The sequence below is a fragment of the Dermacentor albipictus genome, chromosome 2 (genome assembly GCF_038994185.2).
Source record: "Dermacentor albipictus isolate Rhodes 1998 colony chromosome 2, USDA_Dalb.pri_finalv2, whole genome shotgun sequence".
Lineage (NCBI taxonomy): Eukaryota > Metazoa > Arthropoda > Arachnida > Ixodida > Ixodidae > Dermacentor > Dermacentor albipictus.
Window position 1 is genome coordinate 62402779 of NC_091822.1, and position 24188 is coordinate 62426966.

General features: G+C 48.8%; 1 protein-coding gene across 1 annotated transcript; it reads right to left on the reverse strand.

Moving 5' to 3' along the window:
• Nucleotides 1–1107: 1107 nt before the first annotated feature.
• Nucleotides 1108–18066, reverse strand: LOC135908986 (phosphate-regulating neutral endopeptidase PHEX-like). Its single transcript, XM_065440847.1, has 3 exons — nucleotides 17153–18066; nucleotides 2911–4637; nucleotides 1108–2265 (listed from the first exon to the last, which is right to left on the reverse strand). Exons 2-3 carry the CDS (start codon nucleotides 4566–4568, stop codon nucleotides 1869–1871), a joined length of 2055 nt encoding a protein of 684 aa, XP_065296919.1. The 5' UTR covers nucleotides 4569–4637; nucleotides 17153–18066; the 3' UTR covers nucleotides 1108–1868.
• Nucleotides 18067–24188: the final 6122 nt, after the last annotated feature.

Consider the following 24188-nt stretch of genomic DNA (forward strand, 5'->3'; position numbering starts at 1 on the left):
GACATAGAAGTTGTGACGACGGCAGCATGACGAGAGTCAGATCGCGAATGTGGAATGATGTAGACAGACCGATCACGACGGAGATAGATAGATATATAGATAGGCTCAAAACGACTGAAGTAGGCAAAGAAAGCTAATCGCAATAGTAAATATAATAAGGTGCGCCAAACGTTGTGATTTTCAATTGCTTTTACTCTCTTACCCCCTTATTTACCCTCGACGCCACCTGTAAATGGCATGAAGGCATCAAATTATCCTCAGCTTTGAAATTTGGTCTTCACTCGGGCATGAAAGGCACTTGAATGTTAAACGCCATAACTCGGCGTAGAAGGTGTGACGACAACGGTATGAGAAGAGTAAGGCCACTAAGCTTGAAATAAGACGATGGACCGAACACGATGGCATAAACCACCAGCATTTACCTTGCTGTTCAAGCAGGTAGGCAACATAGGGCACTGGGTCGACGATAGAGGACAGATAGATAGATAGATAGATAGATAGATAGATAGATAGATAGATAGATAGATAGATAGATAGATAGATAGATAGACAGATAGATAGATAGATAGATAGATAGATAGATAGATAGATAGATAGATAGACAGACAGACAGACAGACAGACAGACAGACAGACAGACAGACAGACAGACAGATAGATAGATAGATAGATAGATAGATAGATAGATAGATAGATAGATAGATAGATAGATAGATAGATAGATAGATAGATAGATAGATAGATAGATAGATAGATAGATAGAACACGACCAAAGTAGGCAAAGAAAGCTAATCACATTAATAAATATACCGTGCTGTAAAGGTGCGGTTTTCACTTGGTTTCAATCACTATCCACCATGCTGACCATCAACACGGGCAGTGACTGGCATGAATGTAAGAAATAATCCTCAGCTTTGAAATTTATTCATCACTCGGGCGTGAACTCTACATCAATGTGCAACGTGCTAACAATCGAACGTTTAATGCATTGGATAAGTTGGCACGGCAACAGAACGCCACGCTTTCTGTGCAGTTTGTTTTCATTCGTCTCGAGAACCGCTAACGAGCGCTGCGAGAACCGCAGTCGAGCTGCCGGAAAATTCGCCAAAAACAATGTTTTATTCACTGAACCCTTTGTGTGGCAGTTACTAGAGAAATGATACGAATAATTTGGCTCGGGAAGCAGTTCAAACCTGTCAAATATGAGCTTGTTTCAAGCTTTCTGTAAGTGTGCACCAGGTGCCCTTCAGCCAACTGTAGAATATTCAATGGCGCAGGGCAGACGCGCATAGAAAACGCACGCTAGGCAGCCGCGAATTACAAAAAAAATCTTGATGAAATAAAAAAAAATCCTCTTAAGCACAGCCAAGAAATGCTTTGGGCATTGCCTTCGAAAACACGTTCATGAATCGGGCTTCGCAAACAAAAATTAAACAAAAGTGCAAACAGCCCGCAAACGCGTTAGATGACGTCTATGTTTTTCGACGTCTGACACACCCAGATGGGCACATTGTTGCTAACTAAACGTAACATTTTTAAATGCAAAAGAAGTCAGAGAGCTGAAGAACGGGCAATAAGAAGGAAGCAAAAACAAACAAACAGGACCGCCATGAAACGTCCAAATAAAACGTGTCAGTATCTTAGAGTGCGTCGTACGCCAGAACAAGGCACGTAGACGACGTGCCAGATGCACTGCGGACGCCCTCATGCAAAATCGCCATCGCTTTGCAAAAGACTGCGAGCACATTTTAAGGCATTGCAAGGTCCCGGCAAAAAGTATTTTGTCTTACACTGATAAGCATATTTTGTACGTTCACACTTGTGGCGTGGTAAACATCGTGCGTGATTTGGGTCCTTTCCCGTCCGCACTTATCGGGTGAAGAATGTGCACTTCTTCTTGGGATTCATTTTTGATCCGTACGGGCATTGAAAAGCCTGCGCGAATGCCTCCGAATTCCTCACAGCCTTGTTGCAGTCCACCGTGTTTGGACCCACGGCTCCGGGAAGGCTGCACGTCATGTAGCACAAAGTCATGAAGAACACCTGATCGCCCGAGAGATTCCGGGAAATACCCTGCGGACTGTCGTCGTCGCTTTCGCTGATGGAACGCCTGTATGCTGCGTAGGCCACTTCGAGTGCGGGAATCTCGGGAAAGACGCTGGTCCTGGAGCCTGGTCGGGTCTGATAGGTGGGGGAGTCGACCACGGGAGCCTCCTCTGCAGTCGTCAGGCAGCCGTCCCGGTCTTCGAAGGCTCGAGAAGCGGCGCTGTAAAGAAGAGTACTGTAATCTTTGACAGTTTTAACAAAACGGAGGTTCGGCGTTCACAGAGCACTAAGTAAGACAGGACATTTCAGATTGGCGTTGTGATTATTAATTAAGCATTTTCGCGTCCGTTTAGCGGAAAAAAGTTCTGGTAGAGAACATCCAGTTTTGAATATTGTGGACGCAGCGATGCGCTTTCAGATAACTTCTACAATGTGAAGTTCGTATAGTGTTTAGGTGGCTTCACTCTGTAAACCTTTCCAAGCTATTTCAAAAAGCAGTCGTGCGTACTTGAGAGCATATCGCGATATAAAGTTCTTCAGTCATATATCAGATGAGAAACTAGCTCTTCCAGTTCGATTATCAATATAGGCGAACATCCGGCTATTATTACAGGCAAAAGGAACTCCTTACTCATTCTAGAAATTTCTTCGCACACTTACATACAAAGGCTAGCTGAGTTCAAACAACCGTGTTATGGCCAACGATAGCGCATCACCATAAGCTGTAACTTGGCGAAATAGCAAAAATAATGGATTGATTATGTCTATCATATTAGGAAAGTAGTCTATCTGTGTTGTTCTGGAATAACCTGCCTTGTAGAAGTGAAAATGATTACATTCGCAAAACTGGGCTAAAGAAGCTTACTGGGATAAAAAGGAGTCGCCGAAAGTGCCGTTTGGATGCCACCGCAGTCCCTGTTTGTCCATGGATGCGATGAGATTCACCGCCATTGAGAATCCGAGTCCTCCGTAGAACATAGCTTTGGTCCCTTCAGAGTAGTACAGGGGCGGAGTAATGGCACCCACAGCTACTTTCACTGCGCCACTTGCAGCATCGTATAAGAGGTACGGCAGTTCGTAGTTGACCATGTAGCTTAAGACGTCGATATTGGCACTCGCATGGTACGTATCAGCGGCAGACCGACTCGATTGGATCCAATATTCTGCAAACGGCAATTCGGCGTTCGGAAAAGCCGCGTACATGCGGTCGAGTGCCTCGTTCTCCAGGAAATGCTCTGGGGGCCACAGCTGCAGGCGTGTCGAAGCCAGCTTCACAGCGGCAAGTTGTCGGTTCTCGGCATCCAGCCAGTCTGTGGCGTTGACCAAAGCGCTGGCAGTTGCAACCAGGTGGTCGAAGTTCGCTGAGATGACGGCGCGTTCCTGTCTTGAGAAGCGCGACACAGAGGTGAGAGCAACCACGAGGAGTCGGTAGGCGGTCTCGACAAAACGTTCGCAGAAGTATGGCCGGTAAAGTATGACACCTTCGTCGTACCGGTACTTCAGCAGCTGCAAATCCACTGCCGGTGCCAGGAGCTGCACGCAAGACCACGCAATGAGGGACAGCAGCTGGGTGTCCGTGTACGAGGCCATCACGGCCGCCATGGTCTGGAAGAAGTTTTTGTCGGCTATGAGAACCTGGTCGTTGGATTCCATCTCAGGCTGAAGCTCTAACTGCTTTAATGCCCGTAGCCACTGCTTCGAGTCCAGAGGCGGAGTGTAGAGAATAATCTTGGCGATTGGCACCAGTAGTTGTTGGACTACAAGTGGACGCATGGCAAATAGGAGGCTTCTAAAGACGTCCCCTTCCAACAACATGGTTGTCTCTATGAGCGTCTGGTTTATCGTCGCGTCCTTGTCATAGCTTCCCTTGAGAGTGGAGAAGAACGCAGCCCAGTACTTGGCGTATCCGCCGGTATTTTTGATCATGAGATGATGCTGGTACATTAGCGGTACAAGTGGGCCTGGATCTAAAGTCAAACGCCAATTCGGTGCGGGTCCCAAGCGCAGTAGTCTCAATTGAAAGAAGAGTGAAACCTGCCACTTGAACGCGAGCGTTATCAGTACATCGAGGGCGCTGGTGTCACTTGACTCTGGCTCTTCCGGCCACGACAGCCTACACTCCTTTAGGAACTTCCAGAAGATATCCACGTTCGAGCCGTACTGTTTACTGTCGCCCATGCATGTGGCGTACATGACTAGCGGCTTGTGGCCAACCCGAATTGTTTTGGCGCCTTCTCTAAGAATATTTCCGAACAGTGGGAACCAAGATTTCCGTACGTCATCCATGGCTGAGTTAGAGTGCTCAAGGTACCCCTTTGGTGGGGACCAAGCGGAACAGACGTAAGCCCCGAAGTTTTGGCAGGGATCGAGGCTGCTATTTAGTTTATCGGAAAGGCGCCAGGCATGATCGAGGCAATCTTTGGTCTTGCAGTACAGATTTGTCGGAGCAGTTTCTTGCTCTCGTCTGAACAGGATGACGACGGCGGCTGTCACGGTTGTCACTATGAAAATTAAGATGGCCATGAGGAGGATTTGCTGCTTTGTGATAGGTATCCCTGCTACTCTGACCACTATCCGTGAACCGCGCTGCCCCTGTAAAATGAAGCAGGAAAGAAATATTTCACTCAATCCCGATACCAAAATTACACGCTGAGAAAAAGTGAGGGCGCGTATATGTTACCAGAAAGAAGGCACATGCGCTTTTCAATTTATTTTTTGCTTTCTTTACGTGGATATCCCGACACCTACCGTTCGGGCATGAACGTAATCCGAGAAACATTGATAATGACGCAGGCCATTTGTTGTTCTCACCTTTCATTATCTAGATTTGCGTGCTTTTGCTGAGGAACCATAGCATGTGTTATATTGTAAAATACGCTGGCGAGGTTACCCAGGAGACCAGGCTTATGCGTTGACACTACTTGGTATTTTTAGCTCGCTATTCGGCTACCCTGTGACAGAATTCCGTGCCGCTATAGCGAAGAGACTTGTTGTGGAATGATCTATACGCCAGAATTTCAGTGCTTGCATTCGGCAGCGTTATCTTGCCAGCCGTTTCTGGAACGAGCCAGCGAACGTAGCCATAGCGCTCAGCCTCTTGTCGTATGCTTACAGCCAGTGTTTGCTCGACTCAACTGTCGCGTCAGCAAACAAGCAGTACCTGTACTGTTCGCGGTGACATAATGGAGACTGGGGTCGAGATTAAGGTGCAGTAGCCAAAACGCTGTGGTTTCAGCCGTTATAGTTTGGCACGACGTGCTTGATTATGCACTCCCAACTTCGAGCACTTCCAGGTAGTGCGTCGCACGCTCTGTGGTGCTTTTCACACAAGCATCCTCGATAGGAGGTATTTTGGAGCCACCGGATTGAGAAAAAGAATGACATTTTCTTAGTGCGAGCCCCGCTGCCCTCCAACTGAAAGGGGCAGTCGGTATACTAGTCCTCGCAATTATGACAGCGGCTGCTGACGTTTCACAGTGTGGAGCGATGTCCGAATAAAATTAGGCCATCTCGCAATTTCCATGCTCGAAAACATTTTCTGTGGTCCTTCGGTACATACGTGCCTCAAAGAAAAAACATCGACGGATCCCGTGAACTGTGGTAATCAATATAAGCAAAGCTTTGTATGCGGTTTATTTATTTATTTATTTATTTATTTATTTATTTATTTATTTATTTATTTATTTATTTCATTACCCTCAGGGCCCGACGGCATTACATGGCATTGCTTTGATTGACAATAATTAGCGGTGACGTTGGCGGCGAGCGCGTAAGTTCTTCAGTGTTTAGACCAATACCAGAGTGGGGAGTTGATGTTGCACGTTACACTGCGTGCGCCGCTGCTGTTTTTCTGCGTATTCCACAGAATACACAGGGAGACGTGTTTGTTTGATACGTTGTTGCGCGTCATTGTATATAATGCATGAAAGGACTGATCATTATCAATGCTTCACATCGCACATCGCATCGTGACAGAAGTGTTAAACGATATTATAGAGCTGCGCGCAATTTAAATAATATAATTGCATCGATGTATTGTATACATAGGTTCGGCGTTTGCACCACGTTACGCTGCACAGCGAAGACGCTCCTGATACGCGCGACCATACTTTCGGGCCTGGGTGTCCTCGACGCTGAGTGCATGCTTTGCAGCCATTTTGCTGGCGCGTGTTAACCTGCTCCTTCTGCATTCCTGGCGAGCATGCTGTCGAGACGCTTAAGACGCTAGCACCGAGGGCGCTCTTCAGGCTATGGACGATTGTAATGTTTACACTATCAGAGCACAGCACGCGACCTCCACAGCTGAGCACCTGCATTACTGTCGTACAGGAAAGCAAGCACAGCACGTGCTATACGCACAAACTGTTCAGCGCTGTCACAGCGCTGCCATACGGGATTCGCGGAGACTAGTGCCATCTGGTAGCATTGCAAGAAACCCAGCAGAACACGGCAAGACCATCACAGCAACGCCCGGAAAATCGAGAGAACAGAGAAAGAAATCTTCGCTCTAAAAAAAAAAAAGCACGCGACGGCGAGAAAACGCATCGGGTGATCTAGGGATCTGTAGCAATACCGACACACTTCGTTAATTCTTAACGTCTGCGTCACCTCCGCCGCGCGTCGGCCCGCCATTGCCCTATCGCCGGGCTTGTTTTTTTTATGCGAAGCATATTACGAGAGCTCAACCCAGCTCCTCAGGCGCGGCGGTGTTGCTCGTGGCGTCGCGGCGGTATGGGGAACCAGCGCTGGATAGGCGGCGCGTCGAAAAGAGTGCGTTGCACGCCGCCCTGGCGACGAAACGCGGCATATTTCAGCCATACAACCAGACGACACACACATACGCAGCCGTATTATAGTTCGTATGTTTCCGTTTTCGCGCCGCTTGAAGTGGAGTTTTTGTAAAGAAGCTAGCGCCATCAAGTGAAGAAATGACGAAACAAGCTTTTTAAGCTTTAATTATTTTTCACAGTGCGTCGCGGCGAGCACGTGTGTTTCTTTAACGGTTGCGTCGTGTACCGATGCCATGCTTGCGTGGCTGCCTGCCTCGCAAATCTAGCAGTTATGGCTCCGGTCGTGCTGCGCTATGGTTTCGTAAGTATTAGTTGGCCTGAAGATATTCCATATTACTCTGGCTAGACGTAAAAAATTCTGATGTTACTTCGCCTCAGCAGTCAATGGAGAAGAAAGCTTTATCGCATCAGCTGACTCGCGCAAGCAAAGGTTTGAGTGCTCCGCTGCTTGATTCTAACAATCCTGGCTACATTTAGCACTAATTACATAAATTTGCCGGATGCATCTCAGCGCCGAGTCCTCATCCACATGCGCATTTCTATAAACACATAGGTGGCTTAGTCGCGCGTGCGCCGGCACTATGCGCATACAACTCGTATTACAAGGCAGCTTCCCTCCCACATAATTCTTGGCAATGAATGGATAATTTTTACCTTTCGTATCGTTCACTTGGTGCGGTGGCGTTAGAAAGGGCTTGGCGGTGGCATTGCGAAGGAAAAATGGTACATATGCCGGATGGTGCATGCTATTGCTCATTTTGTTTCCGACGAAATACCGACTGCAGATTCTGCTGTTTGGTACTGTCTGCCATGGCTGACCATCTTCACTATCGAATAAACCAGGGATACACGCGAAAGTTGATTTAGAAACCAGCCCGACACCGCTTGGCGGGGCGACAAGACGGGAGCTTACTCCGCTCGCCTGACTGCTTGGATCCAACGCCGCCTCCGTTCTTGTTCGTATAGGGTTTAGATGGAAAGACGTAGAAGGATACATCCTCCCTCATCCCGACTTAGTTGTGGCACTTGTATACGCAACAGTATCGTCGGCGCCCTTTTGTTTTCCTTTGACTTTAAGGGCACGCAACGCAATTTTCGTCCGCGGGGGAGGCTGCATTGTGCACGTTCTGACCGCCAGTGCGGCGCTGCAGGCGCCGTGAAAACTCCAGCGCTGGTTCCCCATAGACAAGAACGGCACCGAGAGCGGCGCTGCTGCGCTGGCGTTGAGAGCGCCGCATGCGGAGCAAAATTCTATTAGCGGTGGTACCCCTCTCCCATCTCTCGTTCGCGCCGCCTTGATTGCCTCCTGCACTGCGCGTGTTTGGGCACGTTTCGCGCCGCGCGCGGTGTGTGCGCGTGGACATTTCCTTCGAAGGGCGGTGTACAGTCTCTCTCATATTTAGGGGAAAACTCGAAGCGCAGCAGCTCGCGCAGATGCTCGAGGGGCGGGATCTTGAACGGCGTCGTCTGCTACGGCGGCGCACGCTGGCCGCATTGTCGAGAAACGTTCTACTGTCAGGTGCAGGGCGCTGATCACATCGTTACTGCGTGAAAGGAGCCGGTATTCTTTGCTAAGCGTTGCGCGACGCCCACAGATACGCCTCGAATGTAAGTTCATCGCTGCATGGCAGTCATAGACGACGTACTGATTCCATACATTCTTGACGGCCCGTTGCTGGAAGGCGACTATATATTCTAACGCGATAGGACGCCGATCCACACTGCTCGTGCTGTGCAAGAACTGCTAGAAGAGCGCGCAGTCACTCTCTTGGAGCGGCCGCCTCAATCCCCGGGCGCCAACATCATTTAAAATGCCTGGGGCTCGTTGAGAGTATCGCTGGCGCAACATCCCCTCTATCAGTCGCCCGAGGATAGGCTTCGATCCACCATCGTCAGTGACTGAGACGTGCAGCGAATGAACACATCCCTGATCAAGTCATTCTACACTTCCCTGCCTTCCAGGATGAGCGATCGCTGCCGCTGGGGACATGACGAGATACTAACTGAAGTTCCGAGCGTGACGTGTCCAATTCCCCACCGGCGGGCAGGGTCTGTCTGGTGTAGCGAATGATTATCGAGAAAAATCACTTCCAGCTCATTGTCTGAACCTAAAACGTTCATTTAATCGTGTCCGTTTGTTTCACCGTGTTCGACTCCCATTGTTGAGTGCTTTGTTTTCCTTTCGAGTCAAACAAAGACTGAGCACGTTGCGCGCACATCTTGGTGCGTTTTGTCGCTGCTCATTACGGTAGCACACACAGTGAAGAAATATACGTGCACACGCTCAGTACTCCGGCCCTTCGAAAGAACAAATGAACCATGTTGTCAAAAGAAGTTTGTGGAACTCCATTATCGCCAATGAAGGATCAGAGTGTGGCAAGAGGGAAGAGGAAGAAGAAGTGACGGTAGAGAGCATCTGTGCTTTCGGCTGTTCCTTTTTTCTGTAGCTTTTTAATATTGTGTGTACACAGTGATCGCGTCGTCCTTCGGGATGGCGGGCACACGTCCCGTGCAGCTTCCCGTCGACGCAGTTGACCCAGCGGCTGCTCGGCCGGTTGGTGCCCTCTGTGCTACGACCGTCACCGACGTGGAGCTTCCAGATTCGGCAGATGACTCCACGGTGACTGAGATGGATTCCGACAGTAGCAGCTTCACGCCTGTTGAATCGCGCCGCCTGAAAAGGAAGTTGCGCCGGACATCAACAGCTGGTGAGTCGACTAAAAAGACTGTTGACAAACTTGGCGCGTTACGCCGGACATCAGCAGCGAGGGAGTTGCATGCAGAGAATGTTGACGCACCTGACGGATTCTCTGTGGCTTTCGTAGCCACAACGGAGACGGCTAATTTGAATACAATCAACAGACAGCGGCTGTCCCAATTCTTCGACCAGCTGATTCCGGGACAAGTCCAAGAGGTGAGAATCAACGCTTGGAAGAATGTCCTTACGGTAGATGTGAAATCTCGGGCGTCCGTGGACAAACTGAAAGAAATTGGAGTGTTAGGCGGTATGCCGGTCCGCCCCTATCTCTCTCACGGAAAACGGACTTCCGCTGGAGTTATTACAGACGTAGACCCTGAAATAACAGACAGCGACCTGCGCACACTCATCAAATCTACGGCCAAGATAGTCGATATTCATCGTTTCGGCCGATCACAGTGTGTTAAAGTAGTTTTTGAAGCCGACTCTATCCCATCCCACGTCAAGGTGGGCTATGTGCGGCACCCTGTCCGTCTGTATGTTCCCAAGCCTGTTCAATGCCACAAATGCAACAGGATTGGCCATGTGAGTGCTGTTTGCAGAAACGAAATATCCTGCCGTCGATGCGGCGGATCGCACCAGCATGACACTTGCAAGACGGAGACAGTCAAGTGCACCAACTGCTTCGGCGCTCATGAGGCGACGGCTAAAGACTGTCCTAGGATGAAGAACGAGAGGCTTATCCTAAAGAAGATGGTAAAAGAACACTCAAGTCACCAAGAAGCGGCCGCGTCTATTCGTCGCCGCAAACGTCGTTCCCGACACCGACGCCCAGAGTCACACGTCACTAGTCTGTCTCAGCCGACGTCACAGCAACTCTCAGCTCCGTTGCCTCTACGTATTGAGCTGCAGAATGATAAGACGCCGCCTGCTGCAGCGCCACATATTACCACGGTGGTTCAGAAAGATGCGGGTACATTATCCACCTCCTCTGATGTGGAATGGCCTGCTCTGCCATCCAAAGTCGTCGAACCAACGCGTCCATCAATCCGTGCCGGTCCAGTGGACATTAAGGACAAGCCAGAAGACCAGCAGGTGAACGTTCTTCTGAAACAACTTTTACATTCCATGCGAACGCTGCTTTCAGGCCTCAATACGCCAACAGCAAGGGTTGTTGTTCAGTTTTTGGATGCAATTGAGCCGCTCTTGGCGGCATTGCAGTGATTCACTATGGCGCTACCACACAACCCCTCCTCTGTGTCGATGCACATACGTCGTAGTGTAGTGATGCAGTGGAATGCCCGAGGCCTGCGTGGTCGCCTAAGTGACTTCCGACAGCGCGTCCAGAAATACCGCTTCCCCGTGATTGTTATATGTGAGCCCAACATGCCTTCTGCTTTCCGCCTTTCTGGATATGTATTGCTGTGGTCTCGAGAAGCTGATGAAACCAGCAAGGTATTAGTGTGCATACGCCGAGATATTCCACACTACCGCCTTGTCCTCCAGCACCATAACACGAACCACTACATTTGCTTGACGTTAACGCTTAAAGGGCGGGTCTTCTCTATACTCGGCGGCTACATTCCACCCAGAGATCACATTGATTTCTCGTATCTGTCCTGAGCAATCCAGAGTTGCACAGCTCCCCATATTATTGTGGGCGACTTCAATGCTCATCACCCCCAATGGGGAAGTACAGTAATGAATAACCGAGGCAAAGCCTTGTCCGATTTTATGCACTCACATGATTTCGTCAATATTAATGATGGCTCTCCTACGTTTCTGCGTGGCACGTCCTACAGTAGCTGCTTGGACCTGACGTTTGTTTCCTCACGACTACAGTCTTCTATTAGCTGGTTCAGTGATGTGGAAACACATGGCAGTGATCACATACCAACGTATATCTGCGTCAAGTGGTTCGCACCTACCACTTCGTCTCATGTGCGGTGCACGGACTGGCCCACTTTTAAGACATTCGTGGAGAATTCCTGTGCGAATCTCGAGTCACCAACGCAAATAGAAGACTTGATTACGTCCGCCCTCGGTGAGGCCACGCGGACCATATCTGCACCTTCATCGGGGTCTCCTATCGACGTGGAATTCGAGAGGTTGCGCGCAGTCCGACGGCGCGCTGAAAGGAAATATAGAAGGACGAAATCCACGTACGATCTCTCCCTTTGTCGCCGAGCTCAACGACAAATAAAGCGCCATCTCGAGAAATTAGGAAGGAAGCGCTGGAGAAAGTTCTGCTCATCACTGGATCCTCGCAAGCCGCTGTCACGTATTTGGCATGTAGTCAGGAGCCTACGTTTTCCCCCACAAGAAAGGTACCCTTTCAGTGCTCTGGCCCTTTACCAACGCCGCAATGATGTGGAGGTAGCGGACGACTTCTGCAAAATGATTGTGGGCACAACTCAACAAGCCTCTATCCAATTCGAAGTTTTTGCGCCACCTTCCTCAAGTGACCACTACGACTTGCTCTTTACGATGCCCGAATTAGAGGCTGCTCTTGCGTCGTGTCGGCATTCATCTGCTCCTGGCCCTGACGGGATCTCGTACTCGTCTCTATCTCACCTTGGCAGGGCTGGTCGCACTGCACTGCTCAATTATTACAACGACACATGGGTCTCCGGTATTGTTCCGCAGCAGTGGAAGATAACCCGCCTGGTTGCTCTCTTGAAGCCTGGAAAGACTCCTTATGAGCTTACCTCATACCGCCCAGTTGCATTAGCCAGCTGTGTTGGCAAGGTTATGGAACGAATGGTCCTGGCGAGGCTCGAATGGTTTCTGGAAAGCAATGATCTCTATCCGAACATGATGACCGGTTTTCGGCGGGGTCGTTCTTCAATTGACAGCGTCATTGACCTCGTTACGACACTGGAACATGAAAAACGTCAACGCCGACTCGTCGCCGCTGTTTTCTTAGATATCAAAGGGGCCTACGACAACATCCTTCATGAAGCCATTCTCGATGCCCTAGATGACTTGGGTATTGGCGGCCGGCTCTACCTGTGGATTGTGAGCTACCTCAGCGGCCGTTTCGTTTACATGTCCACGCCTGACGGAGACACTAACCGTCATCAGGTATGCCGTGGAGTTCCTCAGGGAGGAGTTCTCAGCCCAACATTATTTAATGTGGCACTGATTGGCCTGGTGAGCGAGCTTCCACCTCACATCCACATCAGTGCATATGCAGATGACATCTGCATCTGGGCTTCTGGTACAACACGCCCACAACTACGTGCGAAATTACAACGGGCTGTGTCATCTACTTCACGATACATACGGCGTCAGGGTTTGCGCTTAGCTGCCGAAAAATGTGCTGTGGTTGCATTCACGCGCAAATCCGTCTGCCGCTACCCGATCTCCATTAATGGTGTCATAATACCTTATGTCTCCCACCACAGATTCTTGGGCATTATCATCGACCGCGATTTGTCATGGACGAGGCATGTTAATATGTTGAAGCAAAAACTTAATCTGTTTTGCCATGTTCTTCGCTTCGCAACAGGCATGAAATGGGGCCCCACGGAAGGCTCATTACTAAGACTCTATCAGTCTCTTTTCGTGGGCTACATTCGATACAGCCTTCCGATACTCTCAAACTTGAGCATTTCCTGCTTACGGACATTAGAGAGCGTCCAAGCGCAGGCACTCAAAATATGCCTCGGGTTGCCACGGCGTGCATCCAACAAAGGCGCAATTGAGGAAGCCCACGTATGCCCATTACCGATATACCTGTCCCACGAACCACTTCGCGTGTATTTACGCTTACTGACGCGACACCATTGTCATCCATTGACGTCGGTTCTACATGAGCGACCGGACAGCAGTTTCACAAGTGCACTCCGTTGCCATCTACCCCACATAACATCAGGCTATGCCCTTCCATACCACCCCGTCAAACCACCATGGGTGATGGTTCAACCTTCCGTATGCGTACATGTCCCCGGCATACTAAAGAAATCATTGGTTCCCGTAAGTGGACTACAACAACTTGCTCTCGCGTACATCTGGTCAGAATACCAGACATATGTTCATGTGTACACAGACGGCTCCGTTTCACCTAAGGCATCGACAGCAGCTGTGGTGATACCAGCCCAACAGATGACTCGAGGTTTCATACTAGACCATAATTCAACATCAACCGCTGCAGAGCTTGTGGCTATTCGAGAAGCGATTCGCCACTTCTGCGGGGAAAGACCTCAAGAGTGGTGCATTTTCACGGACTCAAAACCCGCGCTGCAAATTTGGGGATGCTTCCTGCGCCACACCGCATATCAGGTTCTGGCCCTGCAGATCACCGAGCTACTTTCATACGCTCAAGAAAAACACCACCGCATAGTGTTCCAATGGATCCCGGGACACTGTGGGCTCAACGGTAATGAGATGGCCGATGCTGCAGCAAGGCGCGCCCTCAGCAATGGCATGCGAACTGTAGTGCCATTCTCTAGACCGGACATCACATGCCTCCTGTCGGAATTAATGAGGAGTGCGGCGAGAACATACTGGGCCCAGCCAGACGCTCGTCACGTCCGCCTTAAAAGCCTGGATCCCGATAGGAAATTTCCTATTCTGCATGGAATTCCACGCCCTCATACATGCCTGATACACAGACTGCGATTAGGCGTCGCCTTCACGCGCAAATATTTGCACATTATTGGACGGATAGACTCCCCGGACTGTTCAGTGTGTGGCGCTGTAGAGACTATAGAACATGTGCTCGTGGTGTGCCCTGAGTATGCGCGAGAAAGACTGACATTGGCAGATACATTGAGACATTTCCACAATGGACCACTGTCGGAGGACCTCTTGCTAGGCGCGTGGCCACAGAGTTGGCAGACGACAGAGACAATGCGTGCACTTTCACGTTTCCTAGGTGACACTGGCCTGGACTCACGCCTGTGATACCAGTTGTGTAATGTGTCATTCACCTCGTTCCTCCCATTATCATCCATCATTGTGACCCCTTTTCTTCCCCTCTTCCCCCTCCCTTACGTAGAGTAGCAGGCCAGATGCTCCATTATCCGGCCGACCTCTCTACATTTTCCAATCATTAAAATACTTCCTACTTCCAGAGTGTGGCGACGCACAACGTTTAGTAAAGAATATCAGCTCAGTTCCCGCAGTACCGATGAAATTGGTGCACTGCCCCTGACAGTACTACGCTTCCCGAAAATGCGGCCAGCGCGCGCCGCCGTAGCAGAAGACGCAGATCACGACACAGCCCCTCAAGCGTGTGCGCCTGCTCGAGCTGCTGCCGCCGCACGACTCCATTGCTTGCCGCATCGCGACGCAATACGTTCCGAGTTTTCCCCTTAGTGTGAAACAAACTGCACACGCTATATTGGCCTTTAAGAAGATCGGTACGCTTGACGATTATTTTTATGGCTGCAATGCGGCGAAAGGGCAGCGTCTGCTTAACCATGTAAGGGACGCTGAGCAGGTAATTGGAAACGACATCGTATGTGCCGCCGGAAAAATCGTCAGCACATACGATGCGGCACATACATACGGCACCTACGAGCTAAAGTCATTTTTGCAGTTTCTCACATTATGTTTGCTACAAATCCGTGTTGTCTCTGATGGCGACAACGGACTTCTATCAACACTGTGCGGAAATAAACAAGATATATCGCTGCATAGCACAAGTACGACATGCGCACACAACTTTAACTAGTACATCCCCTACAATATGGAATAGAGGCAGCAATGTAGACAGCTTGGTCATTTTTTAACAGTACTCAAGAGACGGAAGTTGAAAGTATTATTAATCATTCCTGCTTCAGCAATGCCGACGCGACCAAGACGCGGGTGTGTATCGTCCAGTAACCCGATCGATCGGTGCGGTGGTGAAGCGGGAATGAACTCCGGTCATGTTCAATGCATAATGCACATATTCAATTTCTCGGCACGCGTGAACTTCGGCCACTGCTAGCGCATACAACAGACGTGGTTTCCATTATAAGACAGCGCACACAAAAACGAAACACGAGAAAGAAGACAGGACAAGCACTCGTTGAACTTAAAGTTTTTGTATGAATAAAAGGATTATGTACCGAGTAATTATTAATTTCACGTGGGTTAGATATAGAAACCGTCATACACTAAGGAGTGATCAATAAACGATCTCGCTTCGTTTGCCAGATGTTTACTTCGCTCGGCGCACCGCAGTATTCCATGTCTGTCGTCTGCTTCTTTCGTACCATTTTCTTGTGAATCAGCAGAATTTCCCTGGTTGCATCAACCCTTTCGTGTTTACTTTGCTGTCGTGACAGTTAACAACACAATAATAATTTCCGGTCATCCGAAGAGGCGCCGTCGCAAACAAGGGACGTTTCGCGCGCAGCGCGAACTGAACGCGAGCGCGACCGCGAAGGGAAGCGGCGACCGAAACCCACACCCGTTGGAGATGAAATCGCTCCGCCAGGGGAGAAACGAGCGCTGACGTCTAGGATGAAACTTGGCGTGCGGTCGTCTATATAAGCAGCTGCGCTTGCCTCTGCTAGACACTCACGAGGTGAGATGCCTCCTGGAGACAGAGCTGCTGGTTGGAATGAGAAGCGAAGGTTGCGGCGTGCTACAGAGACTGATATTCTAGGTGGCTTTGGCTCAACTCTTGCAAGATGGGCTGGGTGAGAACCGAACCAGGGTCTCCGGAGTGTGAGACGGAGACGCTACCACTGAGCCACGAGTACGATGCTTCAAAGCTTTACAAAAGCGCCTCTAGTGAATGCGGTGTTGCCTCAGAAACGAGCTGTTTCTAAGGCTCAGGCGTGCATCGCTTGCTCAGGCGCACATTTCGTTGCCACGCCGAACGCTGCGTTGCTCGACGCTCACCGCGTCCAATGCGGGGCGCGTAGTCGCTGCGCCGTAGCCCGTTGTCTTACACCCATTGGCGGGTCGACAGGAACGCTATCGCGTTCCACTCTTGAAGGCGAAGCAGAGTAACGCATGAGTTGTTTCTTCGTCTAGCCGAACCAAATATAGCCAAGCAACAGCACTTCACCAGGCTAAACAGTGGTTCAACAACTAAAATAAAGGCTAGTATGCTTCGCATCCAGGGCTTAACCTTAGCTAAGCCACAGCCATTTTTTTCAACACGCCGACACGATAGCGGGTAAAGGAGCGCTTAACAGCTTCGTTGTAAAAGTTAATTATTTCACGTCCGCAAAAGTTCCAGGAAAACTCCTCCGTTGGGCTTCTTTTTCGCGATTTTGCTTCCCCCATCTTATAAATTGTCGGTAAGCTTATCCCCCAAATCTAGCTGCTGGCGGTAAGTACCTTTACAAAGGCTGTCACCACCCTAAAACAGAGCTTGCATGTAGGCTCCCTAGGCATGCGCGGAGGCTAGTGCCATCTGGTAGCGTTGCATGAAACCCATCGGCAAGCACGGCAATACAATCACAGCAGCAGCGCCCGAAACGTCGTGAGAAGAGGCAGGAAAAAGCTTCGCTTTGAAAAATACAGTCCAGGATTCGCAACTCAGCGACTCCCATGACATTGCAACGCACATTGCAACAACTATATGTCACAGCTTTTCGATTGCCTTAGGTCGCACACTGACAGCTGAGCCTGTGCACTACATCGTGAACCCGGAAAAGAAACAGCTCGCTCACATATTCCGAGTCCCAGATCGAAGACTTGCTTCCTCGTCGCCTGGCCCCCTGCTCTGCAATGCGTTCTCTGGTCAACGTCTTGAGACCTCTAATGAAGGACGAGAAGGAAGGCTCGCGCCGGGACCCCGAGTCTTGCGTCGACGACTTTCCTCATTGTCCGCTTCTCGAGGCCGCGTCGATGGGCACCGCCAGAGTGACGGTAGAGCCGGAGCGTGTCCTCGCCTTAACCGTACCAGGCGGTAGCTTTGCACTGCGGACTTCGGCCGTCAGAGTTGCCTCGGCTGCTTCGTTGTTCGATGTGGAAGATGTCGCAGCGGCTGTGATCGACCGAGCGCCGGCAACCGACTCTAGTGCCTGTGTCGGCTGCGAGGTGTGGCGTTCTCCTGGAGGAGGCTGGACTTTGCCGTCGGCGACTGCTCGAGCTTGTGTTGGACGCCCGTCGGTTGTTCCTGGTTCTACCGAAAAAGGTGATTCAGTCGTAGAAAAGATACCCCGTTTGCGCATGCCATGTTCGGTGCTACCGGCCTGTTGTTCCTGAGGTGTGGTGATGTCGGATGGAGTGGGGTGGACGCCATCGTAAAACGACAGACTTCGCTTACTTTTAGGAGGTTCGTTCACAGGAATTTCGGCGACTGATCCGGTGGCGGCGGTCGCGCCTCTTGCTTGAGCTGAATCGAACGGGGCTTCCGCGGTAGCTCTTTGACTGGGATCGCTCGGACGCTGGCGCGTCCCTTCAGGCTCGCCAGAGGAATTGGAGCTCCGAGAAAATTCGCGTCCACTAGAGCTTGCGGAGTTTCTTCGAGGGCGACGCCGCCTCTTGCTCTTATCGGCTTGATGCTCAGAGCTCGGAAGCATCGCTTATTTGCTTGCTGATGTCGCAAATCGCAGAGCCCAGGATGTGCAATCCGAAATGCCGTTACGATACTTCTTCTTCTGGTTTTGTTTGGTTTGGTTTTCCTTGTGCGATGGCGCACACCCACTGTGGGGGATTGGCCAAGATTTGGATGAAATTAGGCTATCTTTATTAAAGAACTGAAAATGGTAAAGCTAACTGGAGGAAATGAACAAAAATAAAATGTTTAAGAATTCAAGACAATCTCTTTGTAGCAATTATAAAATCCTCCACGGTTGAGCAAATATCCCTGTGGCACTGTCCAAGAGAGGAGGCTCCTAGAGAAAGGATATTTATAATTGAAAAGCTCAAACCAAGCTGTGTAAATCGTGACTCTAGATTTTTTCTTAAAGAAGTGAAACGGCGGCAGAATATGAAAAAATGATCGATTGTTTCATCTTCTCCACAGACTGGGTACAGAGGGGAGGGCACCAGACCAGCCCTGTGACGATAAAAGTTTAATTTTGGTATTCGACAACGTAATTGGGTAAAGATGACTTCAATTTTTCTGGTGTGAAAGGAATTTTTAGGCCAAGGGAATAGGAGGTGTCGATACTCGGAAAAATTTGCTACAGCTAGGTTCAAAAAGTCTTGAGTAATTGTATATCTCCTGAATCTAGTAGTCGTCAGGTAAGCTATTGTAGGAAGTAATGGTAATACAGGGCCACTGAGGGCCGCTCTCGCGAGACTGTCAGCCATTTCGTTCATGACTAATCCTTTATGTCCAGGCACCCAAAGCAATCTAATTAAATTTATGTGGGCAGGTACTAGAAAATGAAATGTACGTAAAAGGTTAGTGACACCATTTGCTGTTAGCGAGGAACATAAGGATAAAGAATCTGTTATAATTACTACCGCCGATGTTGACAAATTTAGTTTGCGTAAGGCTAGGACTACAGCTAGAAATTCAGCCAAAAATACGGAATAAAAGTCCGGAATCCTGATTGCAAATGACCAGTTTAGAGCGGGAGAGAAAATGCCAATTCCAGATTTTTCTTCACACTGTGAGGCGTCTGTCGCGATGACCGTACTTATAGATAAACTCAATAAATGGTCCTGTAATAAGCCGTTTAATATATTATAAGGAAGATGTTTTGCATTATTTGGGTAGATGTCATCATGGGGACTTCTTCTTCTGCTTTAGTTCGAAACAGGCTCGTGGCTCGTGAATTCAGGCGACACTATCGCCGCCTGGAGTCTAACTTTAACTCCACTGATAACCAGAAATGTTCACTTGCTAATATTACATGATCATTTCAATATTATTCACGTATTGTCTAAATTTAGAAACGCAAGGCGAAGTGTGAATATTTCTAGTTGTTTGAAAAGTGAAATGTGTGTTTCCATGGTGGCGCCACGCCAACGCTTCGACGCGAAACACCACATGCCACGGGCTTGCTCGTAGCATGAATGACGCATGGCCTCAAAAGAAATATTGTGATGATTATGTTCCGCTGTTGCGGCACATACCCGTATGTCCGAAGAATGGGGTGACGGAAATGCGCGTAAACTGCATAATTATTAAAAATTGCCAAAAAAATGTGCAACTGAAAAGAAGCAGGAACGAGGAAAATATTGCACAATTAACCCGTTAAAAAAGTCAGTGCTCCAGGTGTCGTAGTAGCAAAAAATGTCCAGGAATTCTGAACATTTCATTTCATTTCTGGAATTCTGGACATTTGTGCGTTCAAGCAGTGTTTTAGTCAGGGATGGGCGGTGAAGTCACAGGACCGGAGGAAATATTTTCGCACCCTCCCGGCAGAGGGCACATTCATTTGAAGAACCGCTAAATTTAAATCGTAGAGCGATTCTTTACAGATGCCGTTGGAACAGCAATGGTAGGGGGAGTGTATGCAGTCTGTCTGCACGCGCCGGTGTTTGAGAGGCAGCCAGGACAGATATATCTATATATATTACGCGTGCGCACGTCTGAAGCGTGTATGTGTATGGTTGTGTATATGTGTGTATATATGTTGTGTGTATGTGCGCACGCGCGAGTGCCTCGGTATTTTGTATTTCCATGTGGGCGAACCACGGTGTGCGTGTGTGCATGCGTGAATGCGCGTATGCGTGTACACGCGCATTATTGCATGTGCCCGTGCTCTTGCGTGCTTGACGTGTATGCGTGGACGCGTGTCATTGTGTAAGTGTGCGAACGTGTGTGTTCATGCTTCAGCATGCATCATCATCATAATCATCGTCATCATCATCAGCCTAGTTACGCCCACTGCAGAGCAAAGGCCTCTCCCATACTTCTCCAACTACCCCGGTCATGTACTAATTGTGGCCATGTTGTCCCTGCAAACGTCTTAATGTCATCCGCCCACCTAACTTTCTGCCGCCCCCTGCTATGCTTCCCTTCCATTGGAATCCACTCCGTAACCCTTAGTCACCATCGGTTATCTTCCCTCTTCATTACATGTCCGGCCCATGCCCATTTCTTTTTCTTGATTTCAACAAAGATGTCGTTTACCCGCGTTTGTTGCCTCACCCAATCTGCTCTTTTCTTATCCCTTAACGTTACACCCATCATTCTTCTTTCCATAGCTCGTTGCGTCGTCCTCAATTTCAGCAGAACCCTTTTCACAAGCCTCCAGGTTTTTGCCCCATATGTGAGTACTGGTAACACACAGCTGTTATACACTTTCCTTTTAAGGGATAGTGGCAACCTGCTGTTCATGATTTGAGAATGCCTACCAAACGCACCCCAGCCAATTCTTATTCTTCTGGTTATTTCAGTCTCATGATGCGGATCCGTGGTCACTACCTGCCCTAAGTAGATGTATTCCCTTACCACTTCCAGTACTTCGCTACCTATCGTAAACTGCTGTTTTCTTCCAAAACTGTTAAAGATTAGTTTTCTGCAGATTATTTTTAGAACCACCCTTCTGCTTTGCCTCTCCAGGTCAGTGAGCATGCATTGCAATTGGTCTCCTGAGTTACTAAGCAAGGCAATATCATCAGCGAATCGCAAGTTGCTAAGGTATTCTCCATCAACTTTTATCCCCAATTCTTCCCACTCCAGGCCTCTGAATACCTCCTGTAAACATGCTGTGAATAGCATTCGAGAGATCGTATCTCCCTGTCTGACGCCTTTCTTTATAGGGCTTTTGTTGCTTTCTTTGTGGAGGACTACGGTGGCTGTGGAGCCGCTATAGATATCTTCCAGTATTTTTACATATGGCTCATCTACACCGTGATTCCGTATTGCCTCCATGACTGCTGAGGTTCCGACTGAATCAAACGCTTTCTCGTAATCAATGTAAACTAATATAACGGTTGGTTATATTCCGCACATTTCTCTATCACTTGATTGATAGTGTGACTATGGTCTATTGTTGACTAGCCTTTACGGAATCCTGCCTGGTCCTTTGGTTGACGGAAGTCTAAGGTGTTCCTGATTCTATTTGCGATTACCTTAGTAAATACTTTGTAGGCAACAGATAGTAAGCTGATCGGTCTATAATTTTTCAAGTGTTTGGCGTCCCCTTTATTATGGATAAGGATTATGTTAGCGTTCTTCCAAGATTCCGGTACGCTCGAGGTTATGAGGTATTGCGTGTACAGGGTGGCCAGTTTCTCTAGAACAATCTCACCACCATCCTTCATCAAATCTGCTGTTACCTGGTCCTCCCCAGCTGCCTTCCCCCTTTGCATAGCTCCTAAGGCTTTCTTTACTTCTTCTGGCGTTACCTGTGGGATTTCGAATTCCTCTAGGCTATTCTCTCTTCCACTATCGTCGTAGGTGCCACTGGTACTGTATAAATCTCTATAGAACTCCTCAGCCACTTGAACTATCTCATCCATATTAGTAACGATATTTCCGGCTTTGTCACTTAACGCACACATCCGATTCTTGCCTATTCCTAGTTTCTTCTTCACTGTTTTTAGCCTTGCTCCGTTCCTGAGAGCCTGTTTAATTCTATCCATATTATAGTTCCTGATCTCCGCTGTCTTACGCTTGTTGATTAACTTAGAAAGTTCTGCCAGTTCTATCCTAGCTGTAGTGTTAGAGGCTTTCATACATTGCCGTTTCTTGATCAGATCTTTCGTCTCCTGTGATAGCTTACTGGTTTCCTGTCTAACGGCGTTACCACCGACTTCTATTGCGCACTCCTTAATAATGCCCATGAGATTGTCGTTCATTGCTTCAACACTAAGGTCCTCTTCCTGAGTTAAAGCCGAATACCTGTTCTGTAGCTTGATCCGGAATTCCTCTAGTTTCCCTCTTACCGCTAACTCATTGATTGGCTTCTTGTGTACCAGTTTCTTCCCTTCCCTCCTCAAGTCTAGGCTAATTCGAGTTCTTACAATCCTATGGTCACTGCAGCGTACCTTGCCGAGCACGTTTACATCTTGTATGATGTCAGGGTTCGCGCAGAGTATGAAGTCTATTTCATTCCTAGTCTCACCACTCGGGCTCCTCCACGTCCACTTTCGACTAACCCGCTTGCGGAAAAAGGTATTCATTTTCCGCATATTATTCTGTTCTGCAAACTCTACTAATAATTCTCCACTGCTATTCCTAGAGCCCATGCCATATTCCCCCACTGACTTGTCTCCAGCCTGCTTCTTGCCTACCCTGGCATTGAAGTCGCCCATCAGTATAGTGTATCTTGTTTTGACTTTACCCATCGCCGATTCCACGTCTTCATAAAAGCTTTCGACTTCCTGGTCATCATGACTGCATGTAGCGGCATAGACTTGTACCACCTTCAATTTGTACCTCTTATTAAGTTTCACAACAAGACCTGCCACCCTCTCGTTAATGCTATAGAATTCCTGTATGTTACCAGCTATTTCCTTATTAATCAGGAATCCGACTCCTAGTTCTCGTCTCTCCGCTAAGCCCCGGTAACACAGTACATGCCCGCTTTTTAGCACTGTATATGTTTCTTTTGTCCTCCTAACCTCACTGAGCCCTATTATATCCCATTTACTACCCTCTAATTCCTCCAATACCACTCTTAGACTCGCCTCACTAGATAGCGTTCTAACGTTAAACGTGCCAGATTCAGATTCCAATGGCGGCCTGTCCGGAGCCAGGTATTCTTACCACCCTCTGCAGCGTCACAGATATGACCGCCGCCGTGGTCAGTTGCTTCGCGGCTGTTGGGGACTGAGGGCCGGGGTTTGATTGTTGTATTCATATAGGAGTTTATGGCCAAGTACTACACCAGGGTGGCCAATCCTGCTCTGGTGAGAGTGCGTTACCGGTTCTGGTCACCGGGATCAGGCCGCACTCCAGGACTGTTTGTGCAATTTTCTCAACACACGGTTCTTTTTTTGTATTTTCCGGTGGAGAATTGCGCGGCACCGGGATTTGAATCACGGCCCTCTTGCACGGGAGACGGATACCCTACCGTCCCCGCAGGAGTTAAATTAAAAATTAAATGCGTGCGATCAAATCGGTGCTTGTTTGTGTACGCATGGATTTCTGTGCGTACGCACTGTATGTGTGTGCGTGCGAGGGAGCAAGATAGAGAAAGAGCCCGTGGGTATGTTTCGGCCAAGGTGTAACTCCTCGCCGCTACCGCCAGGTTTGAAACCTTCCGAAGGAAGTGATTTGTTTCTTTGATGTACGAGGAGAATGAACATGGAATTGTCCTTGATGAGAATATAAAAAAGTGGACATTTTCTCGGTCGCTGTTGCATTATTGGAAACGACAGCGCGGCCGCGATTGTTTGTTCTGGGTATTTTGGGGTAGTAAGGGCAAACGGCCGGGGCCAGAGTTTCGCGGTATCAAGGCTTTGAACATCACATCGGTTATCTTTTCTGCCTTGAGCAGAGTGGTGAGGGCGCCCTTTATGTCTCTTTCAAATTACTTTGTCGGGTTACTTGGGAGTTCTGTCAAAATTGGAGTTGGCCAACTGACGGAAACTTTCGTCAATGTAAAGACTCCGGTGAAGTAGCACCACTGCGGTACCTTTATCCGCTGGCTTAATGACAATTGTTTTATCCTCACTCAGAGTTCGCAGCGCCTCCTATTTCTCTCTTGAGTGGTTACTATGGACAGGACGGTGCCTCTGGCATTATTTTATAATTTCTTTTTGAACCATGCAAATATGTATATGGCCTAATACAAAGAGGCTACAAACCTCTTTGGCCTCTGCTTTACATAGATGGCACCTCCAGTCTTCGTG

Bases quoted from the DNA above. Each gene is read 5' to 3' on its own strand.
- LOC135908986 (XM_065440847.1), bottom strand. From the start codon at position 4,568: ATGGCCATCTTAATTTTCATAGTGACAACCGTGACAGCCGCCGTCGTC. The intron at 2,266-2,910 runs GTAAGCTTCTTT...TCTTCTTTACAG, and splicing joins GGCGACTCCTTTTTATCCCA to CGCCGCTTCTCGAGCCTTCG.